The 22575-nt window shown below is 45.0% G+C and overlaps 1 protein-coding gene and 1 non-coding gene across 7 annotated transcripts in view; both read left to right on the forward strand.

The window, feature by feature from the left end:
* Nucleotides 1–367: 367 nt before the first annotated feature.
* Nucleotides 368–22575, forward strand: part of DAPK1 (death associated protein kinase 1) — a 211172-nt gene continuing 188964 nt past the window's right edge. Inside the window, exons 1-2 of one of the 6 annotated variants that reach the window (XM_025281989.3) lie at nt 368–490; nt 1617–1786. In XM_025281989.3, coding sequence (XP_025137774.2) covers nt 1725–1786 — 62 coding nt within the window. In that variant the 5' untranslated portion in view covers nt 368–490; nt 1617–1724. The other 5 variants (XM_025281986.3, XM_006071719.4, XM_025281987.3 and 2 more) reach the window with 5 other exon arrangements.
* Nucleotides 4001–4072, forward strand: TRNAY-AUA. The gene has a single exon. It is a non-coding gene; the product is annotated as a tRNA-Tyr (tRNA).

Consider the following 22575-nt stretch of genomic DNA (forward strand, 5'->3'; position numbering starts at 1 on the left):
TCCCGTAGAGAAACTCCTAATGAGGTCTACTCCTGTCTTGTCATTCTTTATCGTGTTATCCTTCAGTATTGTCTCCACAGAACCCATCCTTTCTAAAATGATCTCATTTATTCGTTTACATACTTATTGTCTAGTTTCTCTGCCAAAATGTAAGTTTCAGAAGGCCAGAGATTTTTAAAAACTTATTATGGTCTGTTGTGATTTTCAGGTGCCAAGCACCGTGCCTGGCCCACACTGGGGGCTCAAAACACCTTTGCAGGAGAAAGAAATCGCATTCCTCTGGATCCTAGCGGAAGAAGGCAGCGTAGCCGCGTGTCACAGGTGGGGCACCCACGTTGCGCGCGACCGCTCTCTGCGCGGGTGTAGGGTGAGTGGGTTGGTGTGGGGGTGTGCGCGGTAGAGCGCGCCAGCGAGCCCCAAGAGCCGAACGGGGAGGAGCAGCCAGCGCCGCGCAGCAGCTGCAGCGCCGGCCCGGCCGGGCAGATCGGAGGTGGGTGGGCCGTGTCGCCAGCCCGCCCGCGGGGTCCCTATTGGCCGCCTGTCGGCCGCCCTCCGCCCGGAAGGCGGCTAGGAGCCGCGGGGCTGCTCCGGAGCCGGAGCGGGAGAGGCAGGCCGAGCCGACGCCGGGCGGACGCTCGGGATCCGCGCCCTCACTCAGCCTCCTTGCACTCCCGCCGCCGCCCAGCTCGTCTCGGGCGCTGGCGCCTACCGTCGGCCTCCGACAGCGCCCGGGAAGGACCCGGGCAGCTCCCGGGCGCCCGGGTGAGTGGCCGCGCGCGACTCTCTGCTCCTCCCGAGCCCCGCCGCCTGCTTTGGCTTTCGCGGCTGCGGCACGACGAGGTTTGCCCGGGCAGCGCCCAAGACAACAGCGAAGGCCGAGGCAGGGTAAACTTGACTGAGGGGAGAAGTGGGATCGCCACCAGGAGGTTCCCCCAGCCCCGCGGGCCGGATGGGAACAGGTGGCGCGGGCCGGGCGCTTTGTGTTCGGGGCGCGAAGACTGGGAGCCGGCGGCCGCGCCTCCCTCGGCCGCTCCCTTCCCTCCCTTGCTCCCCCGGGCGGTCGCACGCCGGGTCGGCTGGGTAACGGAGCGGGAGTCGCCAGGAATGTGCCTCTGGGGACAGCTTGGCTCGAGGGAGGAGAGAAGGTGGCCGTGGCGGCCGGGGAACTGCGGGCACCGAGAGGTGGCGCGGGGGCTGCACGGCTGCTGCTGGCAGGAGAGGGATGCTTCCAGCCAGGCGCTTTCCGCCCGGGCGAGGGCTTCATTCTTCCGCGGCGCCCCTGGAGGTGGGGATCTGGGTGGGCGTGTGTGCATAGAAAGAGGAGGCGGGGAGGCCAGCGACTTCCGGAGCGGGTGCTGATCGGTGCTCCGCGCCTTGCTTTCGGAGACCCTTGGGGTGCGGCGGTGCCGGGCCACACGAGTGCGCCAGCGATGCTGGGCTGGGGGCATCCCTATGCTGGGGTTTAACAAAGAGTGCTCCTCTCCACCCGGTGGGGTGGGGCAGCTCCGGAGAGGTGGTCTTCAGCGAGCTAGACTTAGCCCAGGGGAAGGGTACTTCCTTTTGGGGTTGTCATTTTATTATTATATTGCCTTTTTTTTTTTTTTTTTTTTTTAAAGGACTGCTGACTGATGCATGAGGGGCCCACGGAGGCGCAGGAGTGGTGGTGATGGTTTGGGAAGCGGAGCTGAAGTGCGCTGGGCTTTGGTGACGCGTGACAGTTTATCATGACCGTGTTCAGGCAGGAAAACGTGGATGATTACTACGACACCGGCGAGGAACTTGGCAGGTACGGGGCAGGTGGGGTGGGGTGCCGAAAGCTCAAGCTTCTGGGTGGTGGGAATGCATAATATTGCGGGTAGCGGGCGGTAAACAAATGGAGTTTGAATTCAGATGTCTCCCTCGCCCTTCTAGGAGATGTGCAAATTATAGAGAAAAGAGTTACTAACCCAGCAAGGACTAGGAACCAGAAATAAACTACCTCATCCAAGGGGCTGGGGGTGGAGAGGCAATTTCAGTGTTAGATTATGATGCAGTGTATTGATCCAGACCCCTGGACAAGAACAGATTTAATTGTCTTCAATAACTCTTGTCAGCTTTTGCCCTTCTGAGACAATGAGGCAAAAACTGATGCGTAGTTGGAACTGGAGTTAGCTGCTTATGTGTGATTCAGATAGAGAGAACAAACCAATTAATAGGCTTTTAAAAGCATAACACTTTCCCTCTTTATGAATTTTCGGAGTAACATGCATGAACAAATATTGGTAGGTCACACATGAAGACTTGCCAGATGTTGATGTTGGGTTTAGATTTTGAAACTTCCTTGAACCAGCAGTTTAATTACCCAGTTGGTGTCAGCGGTTGCTTGCTTTGCTTTCTTTCACGATGTTAAATTTTTAACAAATCCCTGATGGCGAGTCTAATATGGCTATCTGGATTCAAAGCATACTTCCATTGCTGCAGGAGCTATGATTCTGAAAGTGGAGCCTTTCAGTTCCAGGTGAACAAAGAACCATTTCTTTGGGGACATGGAAGGGCTGGATGGGTCTCCTCTTGACTGGGGATTTGACAAGGTGGGTTGTGCTCTGGTCTGGCTTCAGCAGAAAACCCAGGTTTCACACCTTAATTTAAATTCAGCATAAGGAATTTGACTGTGGTTTATTTGTATTGTGAGTCAAGTAGAAGAATCTTTAAACAAACAAAAAGTATGTCTTTATTTAATATGTGTGTCAAAATATGTATTTTTCCATATACATCTGTTATCTGATTCAGTGCTTCCTTTTTCCCCATGAAAAGGAAATTAAAAAACACCCACACCCTAGATTACCTTATGAGAACTGAAGTTGAGTTTAAAATATTTTTCAAGTTCAAGTAATAGTTCAGGCTAAAAGCAATGTTTTTAAAGTTATTATACAAAATATTTCTGTATACATTTAGTATGAACTAAGAACATCACTGGGAGCTTGTGCTTAGGGGAAGCTTATTATATACTGGAGATTTACTGAATGAATAAGAAGGAAACCTCTCAAAAATCACATTTCGTGGATATGTTTAAGGTTAAGGTTTAAGAGTATGTGGTTGAAATACTTGGTTTAACTAGAATTAAGTCACTTTATTCCTGTGGCTTTTAGCAAGATGAGTGGTACATGGAGTTTTCCTTTGGGAGCAGGGGAGAAAGGCGAAAAACTATATTTAAATTCTGTTTGTGTAGTGTGGCCTGATTATATAAATTCTCTCATAAAGAGAGATGATTAAAAGTAGGTGAGATGACTGCTTTATAGATTAAATATGCTGACCTTATTTTCATTAAGATCTTTTGATAGAATTATGTGTAATGAGAAGGAAAAACAAAAAATGTGGACTCCCTGTGGCTGATGGAGGAGTTTGTGATCCTTTATTTCGTGGGTGTGATGATAGGACCTCTGCCTCTGCTTTGGGAAGTGGTTTGCTCATTTGTCACTAGCAGTTGGCTTTGATTCTGGCTTGTTCTACATTTCTGTGTATAATTTTCTCCCCACTGTGCAAGACTAACTGACAAATTGTTTATTGAAAATTTTAATTTGTGTGACCTACGAATTTCAAAGAAGTGCTCTGAAAAATTGGGAGTTGGGGATTTTGAAAAAAAAAGTATACGTGCCCATCTGTCTAATAGGTCTTTTGTTTTTGTCTAAAAATGTGGTAAATAGTTGGGTTTTTTTTTTTTTTTTTAAGTTTTTTTCAAGTCCTGTGAATTTTATGTCTGCTGGGAAATTGCCACTTCCTGAAAACAAATGCAGGCATAAGATGGACATTTGGGAAAGATGCTGCTTTGTGAGTCACTGCGAGGAGCTCAGGAGTGGAGGCAAGAGCTTAGTGTTGCAAAATGGAAATGGGCAGATATTTAACACATAAGCAGGGTTGTTCTAAGCGTGAGTTACAAATAGGCCAACATCTAGGATTTAAGACTTCACCCATGTATCTTTAGCAGTAATCTAAATAATAGCTACTCACCTTATAAAGGGCTTCCCTGGTGGCTTAGAGGATAAAGCGTCTGCCCATAATGCAGGAGACCCAGGTTCAATCCCTGGGTAGGGAAGATCCCCTGGAGAAGGAAATGGCAACCCACTCCAGTACTCTTGCCTGGAAAATCCCATGGACGGAGGAGCCTGATAGGCTATAGTCCGTGGGTTCGCAAAGAGTCGGACACGACTGAGTGACTTCTTCTTCACCTTATAAATAAGCTGAGAAAAGTCCATAGCTAGAGGAGGAAAGATGGGTTTTTTAACAAGTAGAATATAGTATTATGATTATTACTATTGTCACTTTACTTTTATGAAAACAGAGTTTGTATGTACAAGGGCGAGAGTGTGTGTGTCTCTGTCTGGGTATATTAGTGTGTATACTGCCAGGACTACCATAAAAACTCTTTGTCAGCTCTAAAAAACTTCATAAAGTATTATGATCATTTGCAGTAGTGACAGAGCAGACAGACCACTGCACAGATAGTCTGACCCAAAATTGGCTCTACAGTTCAGTAGCCTTATAACTTTGAATAGGCCACTTATCCTCCCTGACCCTCAGGATCTTCATCTATTAAATTAGAGGCCTAGTGCTTATTTCATGACTGTTGTGAGTATCAAGTAATCTAAGACATGTAAAAGTATTTTATCAGCAGTCATGAGTTAAACAAACAAAGATATCATCGGCAGAACTTGGTTGAGACGTGAGTATTCCAGGCACGCCAATAACTCGGTTTGCAATCCGATATTCTTTAAAGTGTCTGTTTACCAATTTGGGGAAGGGCCTGTGGATAAAGGGCCGTGAGGAAGACCCACTACTGACGGCCCTCAGCCTCTCTACGCTGATTCTGAATAATGCAGCTCTGGCCTTGAAGTCAAGTGGAGACAAGTGCCTGCAGCGAAAGAGACTTCATCATTAGAGTATTGTTTGGTGACCTCTGTTGACTCCAGGAGGTCCTTTGGGTCTCAGCCTCTATCCCAGGAGGTGGCATGAAGAACTGCTTCCGTCATGTGTAGTGGTTTCTGGGAGGAGTTCTTACAAATGTGGATTTCTGCATGTGCTGTTACACTGGGTCATTTTAATGCCCCAGGTGCCTTAGCATCTCTTATCAGCGGGCGCATGGGGCAGCTGAAGTCTGGCTTGTCCCACCATCGGGCTCCAGTTTCACCCCTGGCTTTGGTTCAGCCTAATCCGTGAGCCTTCCAAGCACCTCTCTGAACACTGCCTTTCTAAGGACTAGCCTTGTTTCTCTTCCAGTCTGACCTTATGTGATCTTAAGACCTTGGTCCTATCTCCTGAATAAATCTCTCCACGATGATCTCTCCCTTTCAGAAGCCAAATGGCTTGTCTAAAGCACTCCATTGATCGTGATCACAGACTGCCCGGTCCATGCTCCATCTTTGCTTTGTGTTATTAATGTTCTTGTATTACTCCATGTAGCCGACTTGAAAGTTCCTTTAGAGTGTGTTCTGGTCTCTTTTCTCCCCAGGGTGTACAATGTGCTTTATAATTCCGGGCAAAAATTTGGTCAGTGCCTGAATAAGTTAATGCAGGCCTGCAGGTACAATATTGAGACCAGAATGGGGTTTTGAGATGCAAATGATGATGCGGATGCCAACACAGATGGAGAGGCAGTGTGTAGCATGGGACAGCCTGGTACACCGGAAAGTGGGAAGATACCTACCTTTGCAGGATGTTGTGAGAATTGGAGGCAGTGGCTGTAAACATCGGATTGTAGTCACTGCCCCAGATATTATTTTTAATAACCTCCTTTCCTCATTATAGCATTTACCACAGTGTATACTCATTACTTGTTTGATTGTCTGCTTTCCCCACAACTTGTCACAAGGTTGTGGCCCTGGACTTTCTCATCACTTTTTATCTCTTATGCCTAATTAGATGTGTGCTACTAGGTGCTCAATAAATGCTTGCTGATTGAATGAATGAATTGATTAATATTCATAAAGCATCATGAACACCCCATATATATTTACATGTATATGACCCTCAATAAGTGATGACTGGTGGGGATAAACTTAGGATATTAAAGACTGCAGCTCATCAAAATAAGAGCTGCTTTTGCTTTTGCATTCTCTGGCTGAACAGTAATGTTCACAGCAGCCAAAATTTCTAAGCACAAGATGAGTTTTAAACAAAACACAGTGGAGCCTTACATATTCTACATTTGTTTGGATGGTCACTGGAAGATAATAATTCAAAGTTAAAACATTCTCATTTTGGCATAAAATCCATGAGCATTTTAATCAACATAAGGAGCTGTATTGATAATAAACCTGACAGTCTGAGTACATCTTTCAGTTGATTTACTGTGAACTGCAGAAATCAGTCTTAAGAATACTGGCAGTCTCATGGGGATGGGGGTGAGGGTGGAAGGAGAGACCTCCGAGCATGTTTTCTCCTTGGAAGTGGGGCTCAAAGGCTCGTGGGGTTGACTAGTGAGATCATCCTGTAGGACCTCGCTGATTGTGAGTTTTCTCTATTCATTTCTGCTTTCTTATCCCCTCAGATGTTTGTTCTGATGGGAAAGGCAGCCAAGCTTTAAGAGAGATAGAGTTCAAATATTCCTATTAGAGATAACAGTCAGGGATTTAAAAATTCTGTGCATTTCAGGGAGATCTAATAATAGTCTTCTAGAATGTGAAGTGAGGGCGTGTGACAGTGCTGAGTGGCATTTGGGCTGAATGCTTGCTTGCCAGCACTGGGAATGCAGAATGTGCCTCTGGACCTCCTGGGGACACAGAAATTCAGCTCACTGGACCCCAGCATACCCCAGGAATGTAGGGTATGGAGGTGCTTATTGATGGAGAAGCCAGGGAACATTGAAGCAGCCTTCTTGGCCCGTCTGTGCTCTTTACTCTTGGCTTGTGTCTCACCCAGCTGCTTAGGAACCTAAAAGCCCCATAGCGTTGGCTCACCCCTGTAAAGCCGTGAAAAACACAATAAGCTTACAGAGATGGATGTGCAGATTAATTTCAGTAATTGCAAATACGGTGTTATGTCAGAAGAGGTGCCATTGTCAGACATATCCTCTGGTCTTCCAGCGAATCTGTAACCTCGGAAGTGCAGAGTGCATTTCCTTGAGGCACTGGTGTGTGAGTGTGTGTGTGTGTGTGTGTGTGAGGCATTGATGTGTGAGTGTGTGTGTGCGCGCATTGAGGAGAGGGGTGGAGGGGAGAGGCTTCAGAGATGCTGTGGTAGGGGGATGAGAGGTGAACCTCAAGGTCAAGATTGTGTTGTCTGATCTCTGGGACACCCTGCCAGGGAATGTGTTATGAACTTTCACCTTTAATTCTAGTCAGTAGCTTTGTGTACCTAACCTAAACTAATCTTGCATTTCATATGCATGAAATAAAGCATGATTTTAGTGTAAAAACTTCTTTCTGATCGGGAGACAAAGAAAGCTACCTACTGGTAGAGTGAAGGGGAGGAGCTTTTGTCGGTGAGTTGAGTTGAGTTCAGTCACTCAGTCGTGTCCGACTCTTTGTGACCCCATGAACCACACCAGGCCAGGCCTCCCTGTCCATCACCAACTCCCGGAGTACACCCAAACTCATGTCCATCGAGTCAGTGATGCCATCCAGCGATCTCATCCTCTGTCGTCCCCTTCTCCTCCTGCCCCCAATCCCTCCCAGCATCAGAGTCTTTTCCAGTGAGTCAACTCTTCACATGAGGTGGCCAAAGTATTGGAGTTTCAGCCTTAGCATCAGTCCTTCCAAAGAACACCCAGGACGGATCTCCTTTAGAATGGACTGGTTGGATCTCCTTGCAGTCCAAGGGACCCTCAAGAGCCTTCTCCATAACCACAGTTCAAAAGCATCAATTCTTCGGTGCTCAGTTTTCTTCACAGTCCAACTTTACATCCATACATGACCATTGGAAAAACCATAGCCTTGACTAGACGCACCTTTGTTGGCAAAGTAATGTCTCTGCTTTTTAATATGCTGTCTAGGTTGGTCATAACTTTCCTTCCAAGAAGTAAGCGTCTTTTAATTTCATAGCTGCAATCACCATCTGCAGTGATTTTGGAGCCCCCCAAAATAAAGTCTGACATTGTTTCCACTGTTTCCCCATCTATTTCCTGTGAAGTGATGGGACCAGATGCCATGATCTTCGTTTTCTGAATGTTGAGCTTTAAGCCAACTTTTTCACTCTCTTCTTTCACTTTCATCAAGAGGTTTTTTAGTTCCTCTTCACTTTCTGCCATAAGGGTGGTGTCATCTACATATCTGAGGTTATTGATATTTCTCCTCGCGATCTTGATTCCAGCTTGTGCTTCTTCCAGCCCAGCGTTTCTCATGATGTACTCTGCATATAAGTTAAATAAGCAGGGTGACAATATACAGCCTTGACGTACTCCTTTTCCTATTTGGAACCAGTCTGTTGTTCCATGTCCAGTTCTAACTGTTGCTTCCTGACCCGCATATAGGTTTCTTGAGAGGCAGGTCAGGTGGTCTGGTATTCCCATCTCTTCCAGAATTTTTCACAGTTTATTGTGATCCACACAGTCCAAGACTTTGGCATAGTCAATAAAGAAGAAATAGGTGTTTTTCTGGAACTGTCTTGCTTTTCCAATGATCCAACGGATGTTGGCAATTTGATCTCGGGTTCCTCTGCCTTTTCTAAAACCAGCTTGAACATCTGGAAGTTCACGATTCACTTATTGCTGAAGCCTGGCTTGGAGAATTTTGACCATTACTTTACTAGCGTGTGAGATGAGTGCAATTGTGTGGTAATTTGAGCATTTTTTGGCATTGCCTTTCTTTGGGATTGGAATGAAAACTGACCTTTTCCAGTCCTGTGGCCACTGCTGAGTTTTCCAAATTTACTGACATTTTGATTGTAGCACTTTCACAGCATCATCTTCCAGGATTTCAAATAGCTCAACTGGAATTCCATCACCTCCACTAGCTTTGTTCGTAGTGATGCTTTTTGTTGGTGAAGGGCAGCCCAAGACCCTTGGACAATTAGACCTTAGAAGAAGCTGAGCAGTCAGTGAGCCCTTTCTTCTTGTTTCATCCCATCAGACCTTAGGTCCAGTAGCTTTCTTGAGGTAGCTGGTTGGTAGGTAGCAAGAGATGGACCTAGACTCCTGAGCAGGACTGTTTTCATTATATTCTTCATACTACTTAGGATTTGGTGATTATCTTTTTTTTGGAAGCCAGGAAACATTGATATTTAAGAGAAGTGGTTTAGGTAGCCATCTAATACCCATCTATCTTAATACCTGCTTGGACAGGATGGTCAGGAGTAACCAGTAACCATTTCATGGTGGGTTTTCATTTCACCCCATGCAGAGGTTGACCCTTGGCGTTCAGAACACTCATGGGTACCTGACAACACATGTGACATTCTTGCCTTTTCCAAATGGCTTGTGCCCCATGGTTATGAATGGCGCTTGAACCTGCTGTAGTTTTACCCAAGTCTCAAAGTAAATAATTTAGCTTTTTAGAAAGTTCACAGAACACTTTCATTATTATTTAACCTTTGAGTCTTGGAATATGTGAGAGTTTGTGGCTCTACCTAATAGGCCACCCTATAAGTGACAGCTTCTCATTTCATTAAGCATCACTAGTCTGTCTGGTTTAAGGTTGGGGTATGATTGTTTAAATCTTTATGTGGAAAGTGACAGCTGATTGTTTTGCGTTGGTTTGTTGTGGTAAGTTATCACAACAGAATGTATCATCTCTCAGCCTTGAAGGAGATTATATGGTAGTATAATTTTTTATAATAAATACAATTATTACTTTGTTAATATTTTAAATGAATTCCTTTAAATATCCAGTTAGGAGAGAGTAGAGGAAAAAGTGATTGATCTTTGGTTTTTCTACGTCATCTAACAAAAATAGGTTTAAAAATAACTCTGACTAGTACATCTTTCTTAGGTAAAACAGAAAGTGCCATATCCCCGTTCCAGGTTCAATGTTCTGTTCAGTTCAGTTCAGTTGCTCGTCGTGTCTGACTCTTTGCAACCCCATGAACTGTAGCACGCCAGGCTTCCCTGTCCATCACCAACTCCCGGAGCTTGCCCAAACCCATAACCTAAAATCACTGGTCTCATTTTCAATCCTAGTTCAAAACAAAACAAAACCAGTCATGTGCTGGTAACTAATCTCTTGTGATAGCTGACAGGTGTGATCCTTAGTGACTCTTGTTTATCGTTCCTGTCTTTCAGAGGTGACGTTAAGCGCTCGTGTGGCTTACAGACCATTACAGACACATCACAGTGTGATCATTTAAGTATAATGTTGCTTACCTCTGAGAAATGACCCTGAGTCTTTCCCTTGTGTCCTACCTGTCGACATTTCGATTGTGAGCTTGAGAAATTTTATTCAGTAATATAATGTTATGTTCAGAGACATCAAGAGGGGAAGGAGGTGGGGAGAAAGTTGGTTTTTTTCCCCCTTTAAAAACGCTTTCAACTTTGGACGAAGAACATAATGTTTGAACAAATGAATGCTGTGAACTGCTGATCACTGGTGTTTGAAAAGTTTATGTTGATGGTGCTGATATTCATAAGCCTGATGGTTTTCAGCTGGAAAACTTGGCTCTGTGTGTGAACTTTTGCAGGACACATTTTCAGTCAAAACTGTTTTGATTATTCCTACTCAGATATCATGTGATGAGTGGGACTGGTTTTTAAATATCTCAGGACAGTTGATATAGTAAATTTTCACTTATAAGTAATGAGCTAATTTCCATTTTTCCATCACTCATTGTTTTCTACCTTCAGAACCATGCACCCCCTTCCCTTTTTAACTTGTAAAAATTGTCAGGATTTTTGAGACCTTACTTCAGTCCACCATGTTCTTTGTCTACCTCCCAGTGTAGAATTTTCCATAGAAGAGGTAATCGGTATCTTTTTTGGTCCCACCATGAAGAGGGTCAGATTTCCCTCGGAACTGCCTGTCTCTGTGTCTGCCTAGCAACTCATACTGCTGTCTTAGACTAGGCTATATATGTGTGGGAGGGCAGATAAGACTCAGCTCAGGTGATGGGACAGAATTGTGTCAGGGATACGTAGGCACATGGAAGGAGTGGCTTGGGGGAGAAGAGATCAGTAGTTGTGCTGATTCTGCTCTGATGTTTCCACCCCACTTTGAGAAGTTTTTCTAAATTGTTTTGCCTCCTTTAAAGCTTTCTTTCTTTTTTTTTGCCATCTGTGGTTTATGGGTAAGCAGCAGAAATATGTGTCTCTGAAAGAGTGTTGAAAAGCTGCAACCTTTTGAGCCTAATATTATATAATAGACTGCTTCCCTTTAAAAAAACAAAGCCATTGGCCCTGTAGGTGAATGGATACTGTAGAGAATAGACTTTTCACAGCTAACTGCTGAAGTTGTAAATGCTGAATTGCACCTGATACCCAGAGGAACTGTTCTTAGAAATTTGGTAAGTCAAAAAAACACTACTAGGTTATTTGTTATCTTAAAAATACTATTTTACTGCTACATAAATCAGTTAACTGAAACCAGAGCCTGCCAGGGTTTCTGCTATATACCTTAGATGTGGATACAGAAAGTTGTCTTGCTAAGTGTTGTTTTTGCCACTTGCTGTTGAGAATCAGCACGTGAACTGCTGTTCGTAGTACCAGAAATTTCCACCAAAATGTCCTCAGGAGCTCCTCTTTCTTTGGATAACAATAGGTTTATTTCCTTCCCCTTCCCTGGCCAGCTTACACCTCTTTTCAGACCATAATTGCAGTGGCACCGTGTGCTCAGGACAAGGCCTGCCTGACCTAAGGCAACTCTGCTCTTGTTCTCCTCCTAATGTCTCTTTTTCCACATTGTACAATCAGAGTGGAGTCCTCACGTGTCATCCCATTTGGTGAAAAATCTATAAAAAGAGTGCTCGAGACCCTGTTCTAGGCACTTCTTTGCCATGTAATTCACACTGCCTTTGGAATAGAGGGGAGATAGTTACAGTGACCCTTTTAATACTGCAAAGTTTGGACACCTGTCAGATGTGCCTCCTCACCAGCTTCAGGCAGCTGATTCAATTGTTTGGCAGAGAAAGTGAATTTGAACAAGTGGAATATTTTCCAGGATGAAGCTTTATCATTTTACTTTCCTCCCCAGCCCTCCCCTGACACAGAGAGATAGGAGAGCTTGGCAAATGCAGTTGGGGACAGGCAAGGTAAGCCTAGCTGTGGAATAGAAACATCAGATCCCTTGGTCTTGCTAAACATGGTTGGGGCACTGAATGAATATATCCAGTTTTATGAATGGTACCAGTTAAGATGGACCATCCTTTGTAGGCCTTATCTTCAGAAGCAACATTCTTTGAGGCATATAATTAAAAAAAAAAAAAAAAAAAAAGTTTTTTTTTTTTTGTTTTTTTTTTTTTTTTAATTTTGCACCCACTGGACAAAGTCAGATGGAGAAACAGTGGAACAGGATCCAGAGTCCTGCTGGGTCCATACTCACAACATTCTTGAGTCTCCGGTGCTCCTTCCCCAAGGCCCAGTGTGCCCTTTAATTTCATCTAGAACCCAGGCGCCCATGGGGAAGGGCTCACAGTCATTGTGCAGCCTGCCTTTTGCCCGTAGCCCTGCGGGGGCTGGGTCCTGACTGGCTGGTGAGTGCACCTAGCCTGCCCGGAGGAGGATGCAGGCCTGTGAAGGCCAGTGCCCTCGCCCACTGACCCTGAGCCACCTCCACTCTGGCCCACGCTGGGCGGGCAATAAAAACATATTTTTTTTTAATTAAAAAAAATTTACCTGCATTAGAGAGAAGTTTTAACCTGGAGAACTAAAAAGCAAATGCAAAGTGCGCTGGCCGGTGGTGGCCTGCAGCCTTCTGTGGAGCCTGTCCAGGCTTGTCTTGCCGGTTCTCTTTCTTATCTTCTATATCCTTAATTTGTGGTAAATAACTGGGCACTTGGTATTTTTTTGTACTTGGCTTGTCCCTGTGATTCTTGGCTCTCCCTATGAATTGGGCATTTCACAAATTGACTTTTTGTGTGTCTTACATTGGGTGGGATTCAGCTATCTGCACAGGAGGCCTTGTTTATCTGCCTCGAAAGTGTTAGTCTCTCAGTCGTGTCCAACCCTTTGCAATCCCATGGACTGTAGCCCACCAGATTCCTCTGTCCGTGGAATTCTCCAGGCAAGAATACTGCAGTCGGGATCTTCCCAACCCAGGAATTGAACCTGGGTCTCCCGCACTGCAGCAGATTCTTTACTGTCTGAGCCACCAGGGAAGCTATGAAGGTACATATTCGGAAATGATAATATAAATCAGAGCTTTTGACCCACATCCCTGACTCAACAAAGCACTAGCTTTGGGGAAGGCAATTGACTTCTGTGAGACTCAGTCTTCTCATCTGTGAAACTGGTATAATTATCACATCTGCCTCAGAAGGTAGTTGTGAAGATATATGTGATGTGTGTAAGGTGCTTGACCCAGTAGCAGGAACATAGAAAGTGCTGAATAAGGGGTGGCTGTTTACTAAGAATAGGAGGGACTGAACAGGCTTCTGGGTCTCAGGGGCCTGCCTTTTCCTGTTAGTTCCTCATCATCACCCAGGTTCTGGCCTGGCCGCCTGGGGCAGGGTGGGGGTTACTTCCCCCTTCCCCTCAATTCCATCCTCCCGCCTTCTCTGCTCCTCTGTCTTTGGCTCAGCCCACAGGGTGGGCTCATTCTACCAAGTTTGATGTCGTTTGAGTGCTCCGTCTTGGCTGTCTGTTTCAGCTGGCTCAGACCCAGGACTCAGTTTATGTGCTGGGCTCCCTCGCTGGTCTGCCCTGTGGTGTGGTCAGTGATTCTCAGAACTCCTGAGAAACAAGTTATCCAGGAACTTAGCCATGCATTTGAGAGTGGGCTGCTAGAGATGGGGCTTATGGGATGCCATTGCCAAAATGCACCCAGAGTCTCTGGGAAGAGGGAGGGAGGAGCTCATATCAAGATGGGAAGACATGCTTTCGGGGAAGCCAGAACAGCTAAAAGCTGCACAACAATGGAGGGAGGGCTGCTCAGAAACACTCAGGGGGACGGTCATCCTGGCATTATTAAGAACCTGAGGTATGCCTGCACACAGATTCATGTTTTAATGGGGTGTACTGTAGCTTCCTGAAAAGTCAATTTCATTTTTCTAGCTGCTTTTTAAATGAAAAAAAAAAAACTGTCTTAAGCAGCTGAATAAGAGACTAGGAGTTTGATCCGATGAACAAATCATTGATTTTGATTACAGATCTTTATGGGGGAAGGAGTCTGAATGAGTGTGTGAGTTCCATTCCAAGATGAGCTTGCTGCAGAAGGCAAGACGTACAGCAGGTCTGAGCCTCTGCTCAGTTCTGACATGTACTGATTTAAGATGTGAAAATGAGTGTTTGGCCAAGCCAGAGTTTCCTGTGCCAAGAAAAGCCTATTAGATTGGTGGCTGAAAGGCTGAATTGTTAGGATTTACTTAATGGTGAGGCTCTGCCAGCTGCTGGGAGTGAATGCCCACTTAGGCGTTTGAGTGCGTCCTTGTTCCCTGGACTCAGGGCCCATTTGTTCAAGGAATATGGCGGCCTCACAAGAGGCACTCTAAAAGGATGCTTCCTTATTCTTTGGGTCCCTTGTGTAGAGATATCTGTAGTTTGTAACAGTAACATTAGTTGCTCACAAATTTATAAAGAAGAATGCCTGGAAATTGGGCTTATAAGGTGAGTTCAGGTGAAATATCAGGGAGTGACAATGTTAACTATAAACAGGCAACATAAATGGCCTGTTAAACAAAATTGTTGCGTGAGCTGTGATATCCGCCCATCACATATTCATTCATCCAGGGTTGATTGATGTCTCAATGGTAGGGCACTGGCTGGGGTAGTGGGCAGAACCTTTTATCTCAACGAGTTCCAAGTGCGGCAGACAGACTTTACATAACCAATGATAATAGAAAACCTAAATAAGAAGTGAGAGAAACCAAGTATGAAAAACTGTTTCTGGAGTTCCAGAAAAGACAGGCCATTCTGACTTTGAGGGTTCATTTGTTTATTCACTCATTCATTCAGATTTTTTGGGGACTAAAAATATAAGCAGGTAGGTGCCCGAGTGGGGGTGTGTGTGTGTGTGTGTGTGTGTCTACTTGTTTATTCCCTGAAACAAATTGGAACTCAGACATGAAGGAAGAGACTAGGACTCTAGGATTTACTGGGAACCCATTCTAGACCAGTGACTAGAGGTAAGTTTTATAACCCACATTTTACAGATGAGAAAACTGAGGTACAGAAAGACATTGGCCTTGGATAATGTGTTTAAAATAGTAGAGGCAACCATTGGACAACCCAGATTGCTAAGCGATGACTGGAAATTGGGTGATGGGCTTACTTTGTGGCCTATTCCTCTGCCGCCATGGAAGGGGGAAGTTCAAAGAACTTTAAAACATTCAGAGCAATGCCTGGCGTATGACATGTTCAATACATGTTTCCTGCCTTTAAACTGGAAGTTTTCAGCCTCAGTACTAGTGACATTTTGGTTGAGATGATTCTTTGTGGTTGTGGGAAGCCAGCATCCCTGGCTTCTGCTCTCTGGATGCTAGTAACATTTCACCCTACCCTGACCCAAGCCCACTGAGAACCTCTGGGCTACAGGATCAAGACAGGGAAGTGTTAACAAATGGACCTAGGGGTTGGAACAGGTGGTAGGCGAGGAGGATCCTGCACCAAGTGAGCAAAGAAACTGCCTCTGAAAGAAGGTATTGGCCTTAGGTGTCCAGAGCTGGGGAAGGAAGAGAGCAGGCTACTGATGGTGTGAGCCAGGATTCTGCGGCAGGTGGTGTTGTGATCTGGTCTTTATGTTGCCCCTGCGGTGGGCAGATCTGTTGTGCCCCAGTAGTATGGGGTGGCACACAGATAGTAAGACCTGGAGAGACTCCATGGTGTTGCTCACCCAGGGTGACAGCCACCCATGGCCCACATGGAAGTTTCTGCCTTGCCCCTCCCTGCTGAGCAGGCTGCTCTGAGTCATGGCTCAGCGGGGTCCCCATCATGGCCTGCTCTTTCTTGGTCCACTATGCTCTCTCCCAAGGGTGGCCTCCTGCTACTGTCTCCATGACTTTTTTAACCTGAATAGCTACGTGGTTTTCTTTTTAATACTGATTTCTGATTTTTAGTCAGAGCTAGAGAAAAGTGTGTTAGTTGCTCAGTCATGTCCAACTCTTTGTGACCCATGGACTGTAGCCCACCATGGTCCTCTGTCCATGGAATTCTCCAGCCAAGAATACTGGATTGGGTATTCTCCAGGGGATCTTCTCAACTCCTTGCTTTTTAATCACTTTACATTCTCTTAAGCCTGCAGTGCGGTTCCAGCCTCTCCAGCAGGCTGGATGGCATAGCATGCTGTGGGACTGTGGGGAACCCACAGAGCTTAGTTATTGCCTCCCATATCCCCTCCTTCTGGCAGGGGGCTTTTGAAGGTGAAAGGTTGGGTCTTGGGATGTGGCAGAAGGTGTGAAGAATGTTTTCTGCCCTCTCCCAGCTCCCTGGGGGAAAGGGCACTTATGTGGAGTTTACCCGAGGAAGCTTGTCAGTGGTGGAGGGTGTGAAAGGACCCAGGCTGATTGGGAGGGCATGGTGGGGAAGGGAAATGGGTCAGTCAAGGGGCAGGCAGGATGTGAGTCCACTCTTGATGGTCACAGTGAAGAATGGCCAAGTATGCACTGTCTGGGAAGACGATACTTCACCTAGGGCTGAGCTGGAGCCACCGAAGAGGGCCTTTAGCACAAGCCATGCTGGGAAAGAACACCTGTTCTTCCTGTTAACCCCCTGCAGGGAGCCAGGGTGGCGCAGGATGTGGGGCAGCCTCTGGCTGGGCAGAGAAGAGGGAAGAACAGAGTTTGTGGGGGTTGGATGTGTGGACGGTTGGAGGAGAGGGATGTCCACTAATGACAGTTGTGAAATAGCACTGGGTTTGTCATGGAAACTGTTCCCCTCTGTTGGTGCAGGTGCTCAGAATCTGTACTGTCAGCATGCAGGACCTGCCTCTTGACTCTGAATATTGGGTCTCCATTCCATTTGTCCCAGGAAGTCACTCTTGACCATGCCCTTGCAAAGCGTTCCTTCCTCTTGCAAACGCTTGGATATTTCCTCTTTGGCACAGTCATCCAGCACTTAGACCCTCCATGTTGCATCGCTGGCTGTCCCTCTGTGCGTGTTCAGTTCAGTTCAGTCGCTCAGTCATGTCTGACTTTGTGACCCCATGGACTGCAGCACACCAGGCCTCCCTGTCCATCACCAACTCCCGGAGCCTACTCAAACTCATGTCCATTGAGTCAGTGATGCCCTCCAACCATCTCATTCTCTGTTGTCCCCTTCTCCTCCCGCCTTCAATCTTTCCCAGCATCAGGGTCTTTTCAAATGAGTTGGTTCTTCCCATCAGGTGGCCAAGGTATTAGAGTTTCAGCTTCAACATCAGTCCTTCCAATGAATATTCAGGACTGATTTCCTTTAGGATGGACAGGTTGGATCTCCTTGCAGTCCAAGGGACTCTCAAGAGTCTTCTCCAACACCACAGTTTAAAAGCATCAATTCTTCGGTACTCAGCTTTCTTTATAGTCCAACTCTCACATCCATACATGATTACTGGGAAAACCATAGCTTTGACCAGACAGACCTTTGTTGACAAAGTAATGTCTCTGCTTTTTTAATATGCTGTCTATGTTGGTCATAACTTTTCTTCCAAGAAGCAAGCATCTTTTAATTTCATGGCTGCAGTCACCATCTGCAGTGATTTTGGAGCCCAAAAAAATAACTTCTGTCACTGTTTCCACTGTTTCCTCATCTATTTGCCATGAAGTGATGGGACTGGATGCCATGATCTTGGTTTTCTGAATGTTGAGCTTTAAGCCAACTTTTTCACTCTCCTCTTTCACTTTCATCAAGAGGCTTTCTGTGTGTTTCTCTTCCCTGTATTGTAAGCCACTTAAGTTGTCATAGTTCTTTTGTTCCCAGCATCTTGTGCAGAGAAAGTACTCCAGAAGTACCTGTTGTTTGGTGATCAGTTCCTTTCATTGGCCATAATCAACAGAATTCTGAAATGCCCGACTGTACTGTACCTCCTATGAATTTTAAAGGGGACTAAGTCATCACTAAAAACTTCCTTAAGAAGCATAGTATGTTTTCATCCTTGGAATAGCCCTGCCCAAGGATAGCATCAGCCCCTTGGAATAACCCTTGGAATAGCATCAGCCCCTTACATGTACAGAGTGGGTCCCAGTGTCAGTAGCTCGCTGGAGAGTAGGGTATAGACAGAATGGCTATGTCCTTTCCATGATGGCATCCTGATAATTTCCTCCAAATCTGGTGGTACTTTTTTTTTTTTTTTTTTTAACCATGTAACCTATTTTCATTGTCTTTTTTTTTTTTTTTTTTTTTAATTTAAAGCATGGTGGAGCCTAGTGGGAGTAAGCTGTGGTTGACCCCATATCAGTTATTGAAGGGAAAGCAGATATCAGAGCTGATAGGCACCAGGCACTGATGTGCCCATGTCACAGCTTGTGTGGCTCTTAGAGAAAGCAGCCCACGTGTGTGCTGAGTCTGTGAATGGAGCCTCTACAGCACAACTGTTTGCCCTAGAATATTTGCAATTTAAAAGTGAAAACCCATGGGACTTGATGTTAAACCTCTCTGCAATTGGCAGTCTCCCTGCTGTCAGTCAGTCCCATCAAGTTTGCTATTTTTTTTACAATGCTGGAAAACTGGGACTTCACAAAGGAAAAAGGAGGTCTGAATATAGAATTGACTTCTTCCCCACCAAATTTTAATTGATTCTAGTGCAAGTAGAAAGGTGTATCATGTGTTCTGAAAAGATAGGGTTTAATTATGGTTTATAATTAGTTCTCTAGGAAGTGCTTGGAGTTGTACCTAGGGAGGAGAAACAGAGGGCTCCGGTGGAATCGTGTAAAAGGATTGATGAGAAAATGGGTTTCTGTTGCGGAGGATTTGGGCATGTTGCCAGCCTTATGACAAAGTGTCAATTAGCGTCCTCACTCAGGGAGCAAGAGAGGGGACTTCCAGCATGGGGGACCCCTGCTCTGGAGGACAGGGACACCTGGAACCAGAGCAGTTTCCAGGGCAGAGAAGCTTTTGTTTCTCAGGTAGCACTTCTTCCTGTGATAAAAAAGAGGTTACAGGCAAGAAGATAGCTGCTCAAAAGCCAAAGACAAGGGGACAGTTGTGGGGAGTATATATTTAAAAATCAGCCACCGTGAGATGGAAAAATTAGGATGTTGGAAACAATTAGGGTTCAACTTTATAACTTAGAGTTTCTTTCTTGACCCTTGAAGGTAGGTGGAAAGTGTTTTTTTTTGTTTGTTTCTTTTTCAGATTGGGAAACTAGAGTTTAGAGAAGTTAGGTTCAAGGTAGCATAGGTCATTTCACAGTGAATTGAAATATGTGTATGTGTGTATATAACTTACATACATGTATATATACATATAAAATATACACATGGAGAGAGATATATATATATATATACACACCATACAAATATTTATTGTAAATCTTACTGATGTAAAGGATATGTAATAATTGACAAATAATACAAAATATCCATATTCATTATTATAAATCTATATAGCCGGTATATAGCCAGAATGCACTTATTAATTTTTGACAAACCTATGTTTGATGATGTTTTGACAAATGCTAGTTCTTGTCCATCTGCTAATTCTTTTCCTGATAAATTGATTGCTCCTGAATCTGACATGTGATCTACTGTTAGACTATTTCTCACCCTTGTACAAATTATATTTAGTAAATTGAACCCATTTCACCTTCAGCACTGCTGATTATGGTAGTGCTGGGTTTCAGCTCTTGGTGTCGTTGCTGGGATTGGTATACATTGTTGGATTCTGCATTCTTTAACAGTGGCCGCGTTTAACCAGCAGTTCACAAAATTCCTACAAAATGAGTGGTGGGCTCTTGTGAGTTGCACTGGTCAGCCAGAGCACTTCCCAGTTCCATTGTTAAGGTCTGAAAAGGCAAGTGCTTGCCTGTCTTACTCGCTGTTGAGCCCAGAATCAAGGATGGTGCCAAATGTGTGCTTGGAGGACGTGTTGTTCACAGGGATGAATGAGATTTCAAAGCTGGGACCTGGAGCCAGTGCGTGGGACTCCATGAGGACAAGGTCCTCGGTGGGCAGTGAGGAAGCTCCGGAAAGAAGAGACAGCAGAGACTGTCTCCACCGTCAGAGCTGCCTGAGAGAGCCCTGCCTTCTGGTGGGACGTTAGCACTCGAGCAGTGACACAAGGAAGAGGAGAGGGGACAGCATCTCCTTCTGTGTCCCTTTCTTCCAGCTTTATCAGGCCTGACAATTCTGTGCCCCGTCTTCGACGTGGCCTTCTTGTGTATCAGTGTGGAGGCTGCCTTAGTCATTGGTCCTCAATGTGGTTAAGCAGGGATGGGAACAAGAGAGAGATCACATGGTCTGAAATGGAAAAGGTCATACCTGTCACATGACACAGATGTCAAAGAGGACGTGCAGGGAAAGTCGTGTCCCTCCTTCCATCTTCCAGCCACCAGCTCCTCAGCTACTTGTGGATCCTTCCAGGTGGAGCCTGTGCATATTTCAGTCAAAAAACTTTTTACATATTTTCATGTGTTTACTAAGATGGGATCATGTTATATGCATTGTTCTAACACTTGGTTTTTTTCACCTGACAACATATTTTGATAATCAGCCCATTACTGCACAAGGAGAAATGACTCTATTCTATGGGTTTACCGTAATTTATTTAATTCTCTCCCTATCTGTGAACATTTAGAGTTCGTTTCCAATTTTTTTATTACAAATAATTCTGTAATGAAAACTTTTGCATAAAAGGTTGAAATTATCTGTAGGATAAATTCCCAGAAGTGAAATAGCTGGGTCAGAGGGGAGCATTTGTTATTCTAATAGATACCTTCCAGGTTGCTCTTTATAGAAAATAAGCCAGTTTACCACCCAGTATGGGGTCACACAGAGTCGGACACGACTGAAGTGACTTAGCATAGCATAGCATAGCATGGGCTTCCCTTGTGACTCAGCTGGTGAAGAATCAGCCTGCAATGCAGGAGACTTGGGTTCGATCCCTGGGTTGGGAAGAGCCCCTGTAGAAGGGAAGGGCTACCCACTCCAATATTCTTCCCTGGAGAATCCAATGGACAGAGGAGCCTGGTGGGCTACAATCCATGGGGTCCCTGAGTCGGACATGACTGAGTGACTCAGCACAGCATAGTGCAACCCAGTACAATTGAGAGAGCCAATTTCTTCCCCCTTTTCTGGAACTTTGGGTACTTGCTACCTTGATAGGTGTGGTTTCATTAACTTTTTTTTGCTCCACCACGTGGCTTGCAGTATCTTTGTTCCCCAACCAGGGACTGAACCCGGGCCACTGCAGTGAAAGTGTCAAGTCCTAACCACTGGACCACCAGGGGATTCTGTCATTAATTTTTGAATATGAATGAGTATAAGCATCTCTTCATGTGTTTAAGAACTATTTGTCTTTGTTGTGAACTTTCAGCTCATACTATTTGCTCATTTTTCAATAGCATTGTGGACCTCTATTAATTTGTAGGAACTCTTTATATATTGAAAATTGCTTTATGTCTGTTGCATGATTTACACATCTTTTCTCTAGGTTGTCCTTTGTCTTTTGACTTTGTTTCTGGTCTCTTCCCCATATATGTATGTTTTTCTGTATTATGTAAAATATACATAAAATAAAACATAGCATTTTTAAGTGTACAGTTTAGTGGTATTAAGTACAGTCACACTGGTTATACACCACAATCTAGCTCCAGAACATTTTCATCATTCTATGTTTTTAAAGTAGTTGAATTTATCAATAATTTTTCATCTTTTTTAGATATTATATCACATTTAGAAAGTCTCTGCTCGCTTTGAGTTTATTAAAAATATTTTCTATCATTTCTTCTCGTACTTTGTATGGTTTATTACTTACTTACTTTATTTATCTCTTATTTTTGGTCGCGCTGGCTCTTCGCTGCTTTACATGGGCTTTCTCTAGTTGTGGTGAGCAGGGGCTACTCTCTGGTTGCGGTGCCTGGACTTCTGATGGCGGTGTCTTCTCTTATGGTGGAGCACAGGCTCTAGGCGCATGGGGTTTAGTATCTGCAGCACGAGGACTCAGTAGTTGTGGCCTCTGGGCTCTAGGATGTGTGGGCTTCAGTAGTGCAGTACTTGGGCTCAGTAGTCATAGCTTCTGGGCTCTAGAGCTTGGACCCAGTAGTGTGGTGCATGAGCTTAGTTGTGCTGTGACAAGTGGGATCTTCTCAGACCAGGGATCAAACCTATGTCCTCTGCATTGGCAGGTGGATTCTTACCCACTGTGCCACCAGGGGAGTCTTATTACTTCTTTAAATTCTGTGATCCATTTGGAATTCCTTTGGGTATAAAGTGTGAACTGTGGCTCCACGTGTACCTGTTCCTGAGAGTGAGCTCCTTGATTGCCATTCGGTCATCAAACATGGTTTGAGGACTAGTTGGATGCCCCTAGCTATAGGGGAGCAGCAGAAGAAGCCATTTTGAGCAGTCCATGTGAGTTGGGGTTGGAGGCGGGTGCTTCAGAAATGAAGCCTG

Source organism: Bubalus bubalis, chromosome 3, assembly GCF_019923935.1.
Source record: "Bubalus bubalis isolate 160015118507 breed Murrah chromosome 3, NDDB_SH_1, whole genome shotgun sequence".
Taxonomy (NCBI): Eukaryota; Metazoa; Chordata; class Mammalia; order Artiodactyla; family Bovidae; genus Bubalus; species Bubalus bubalis.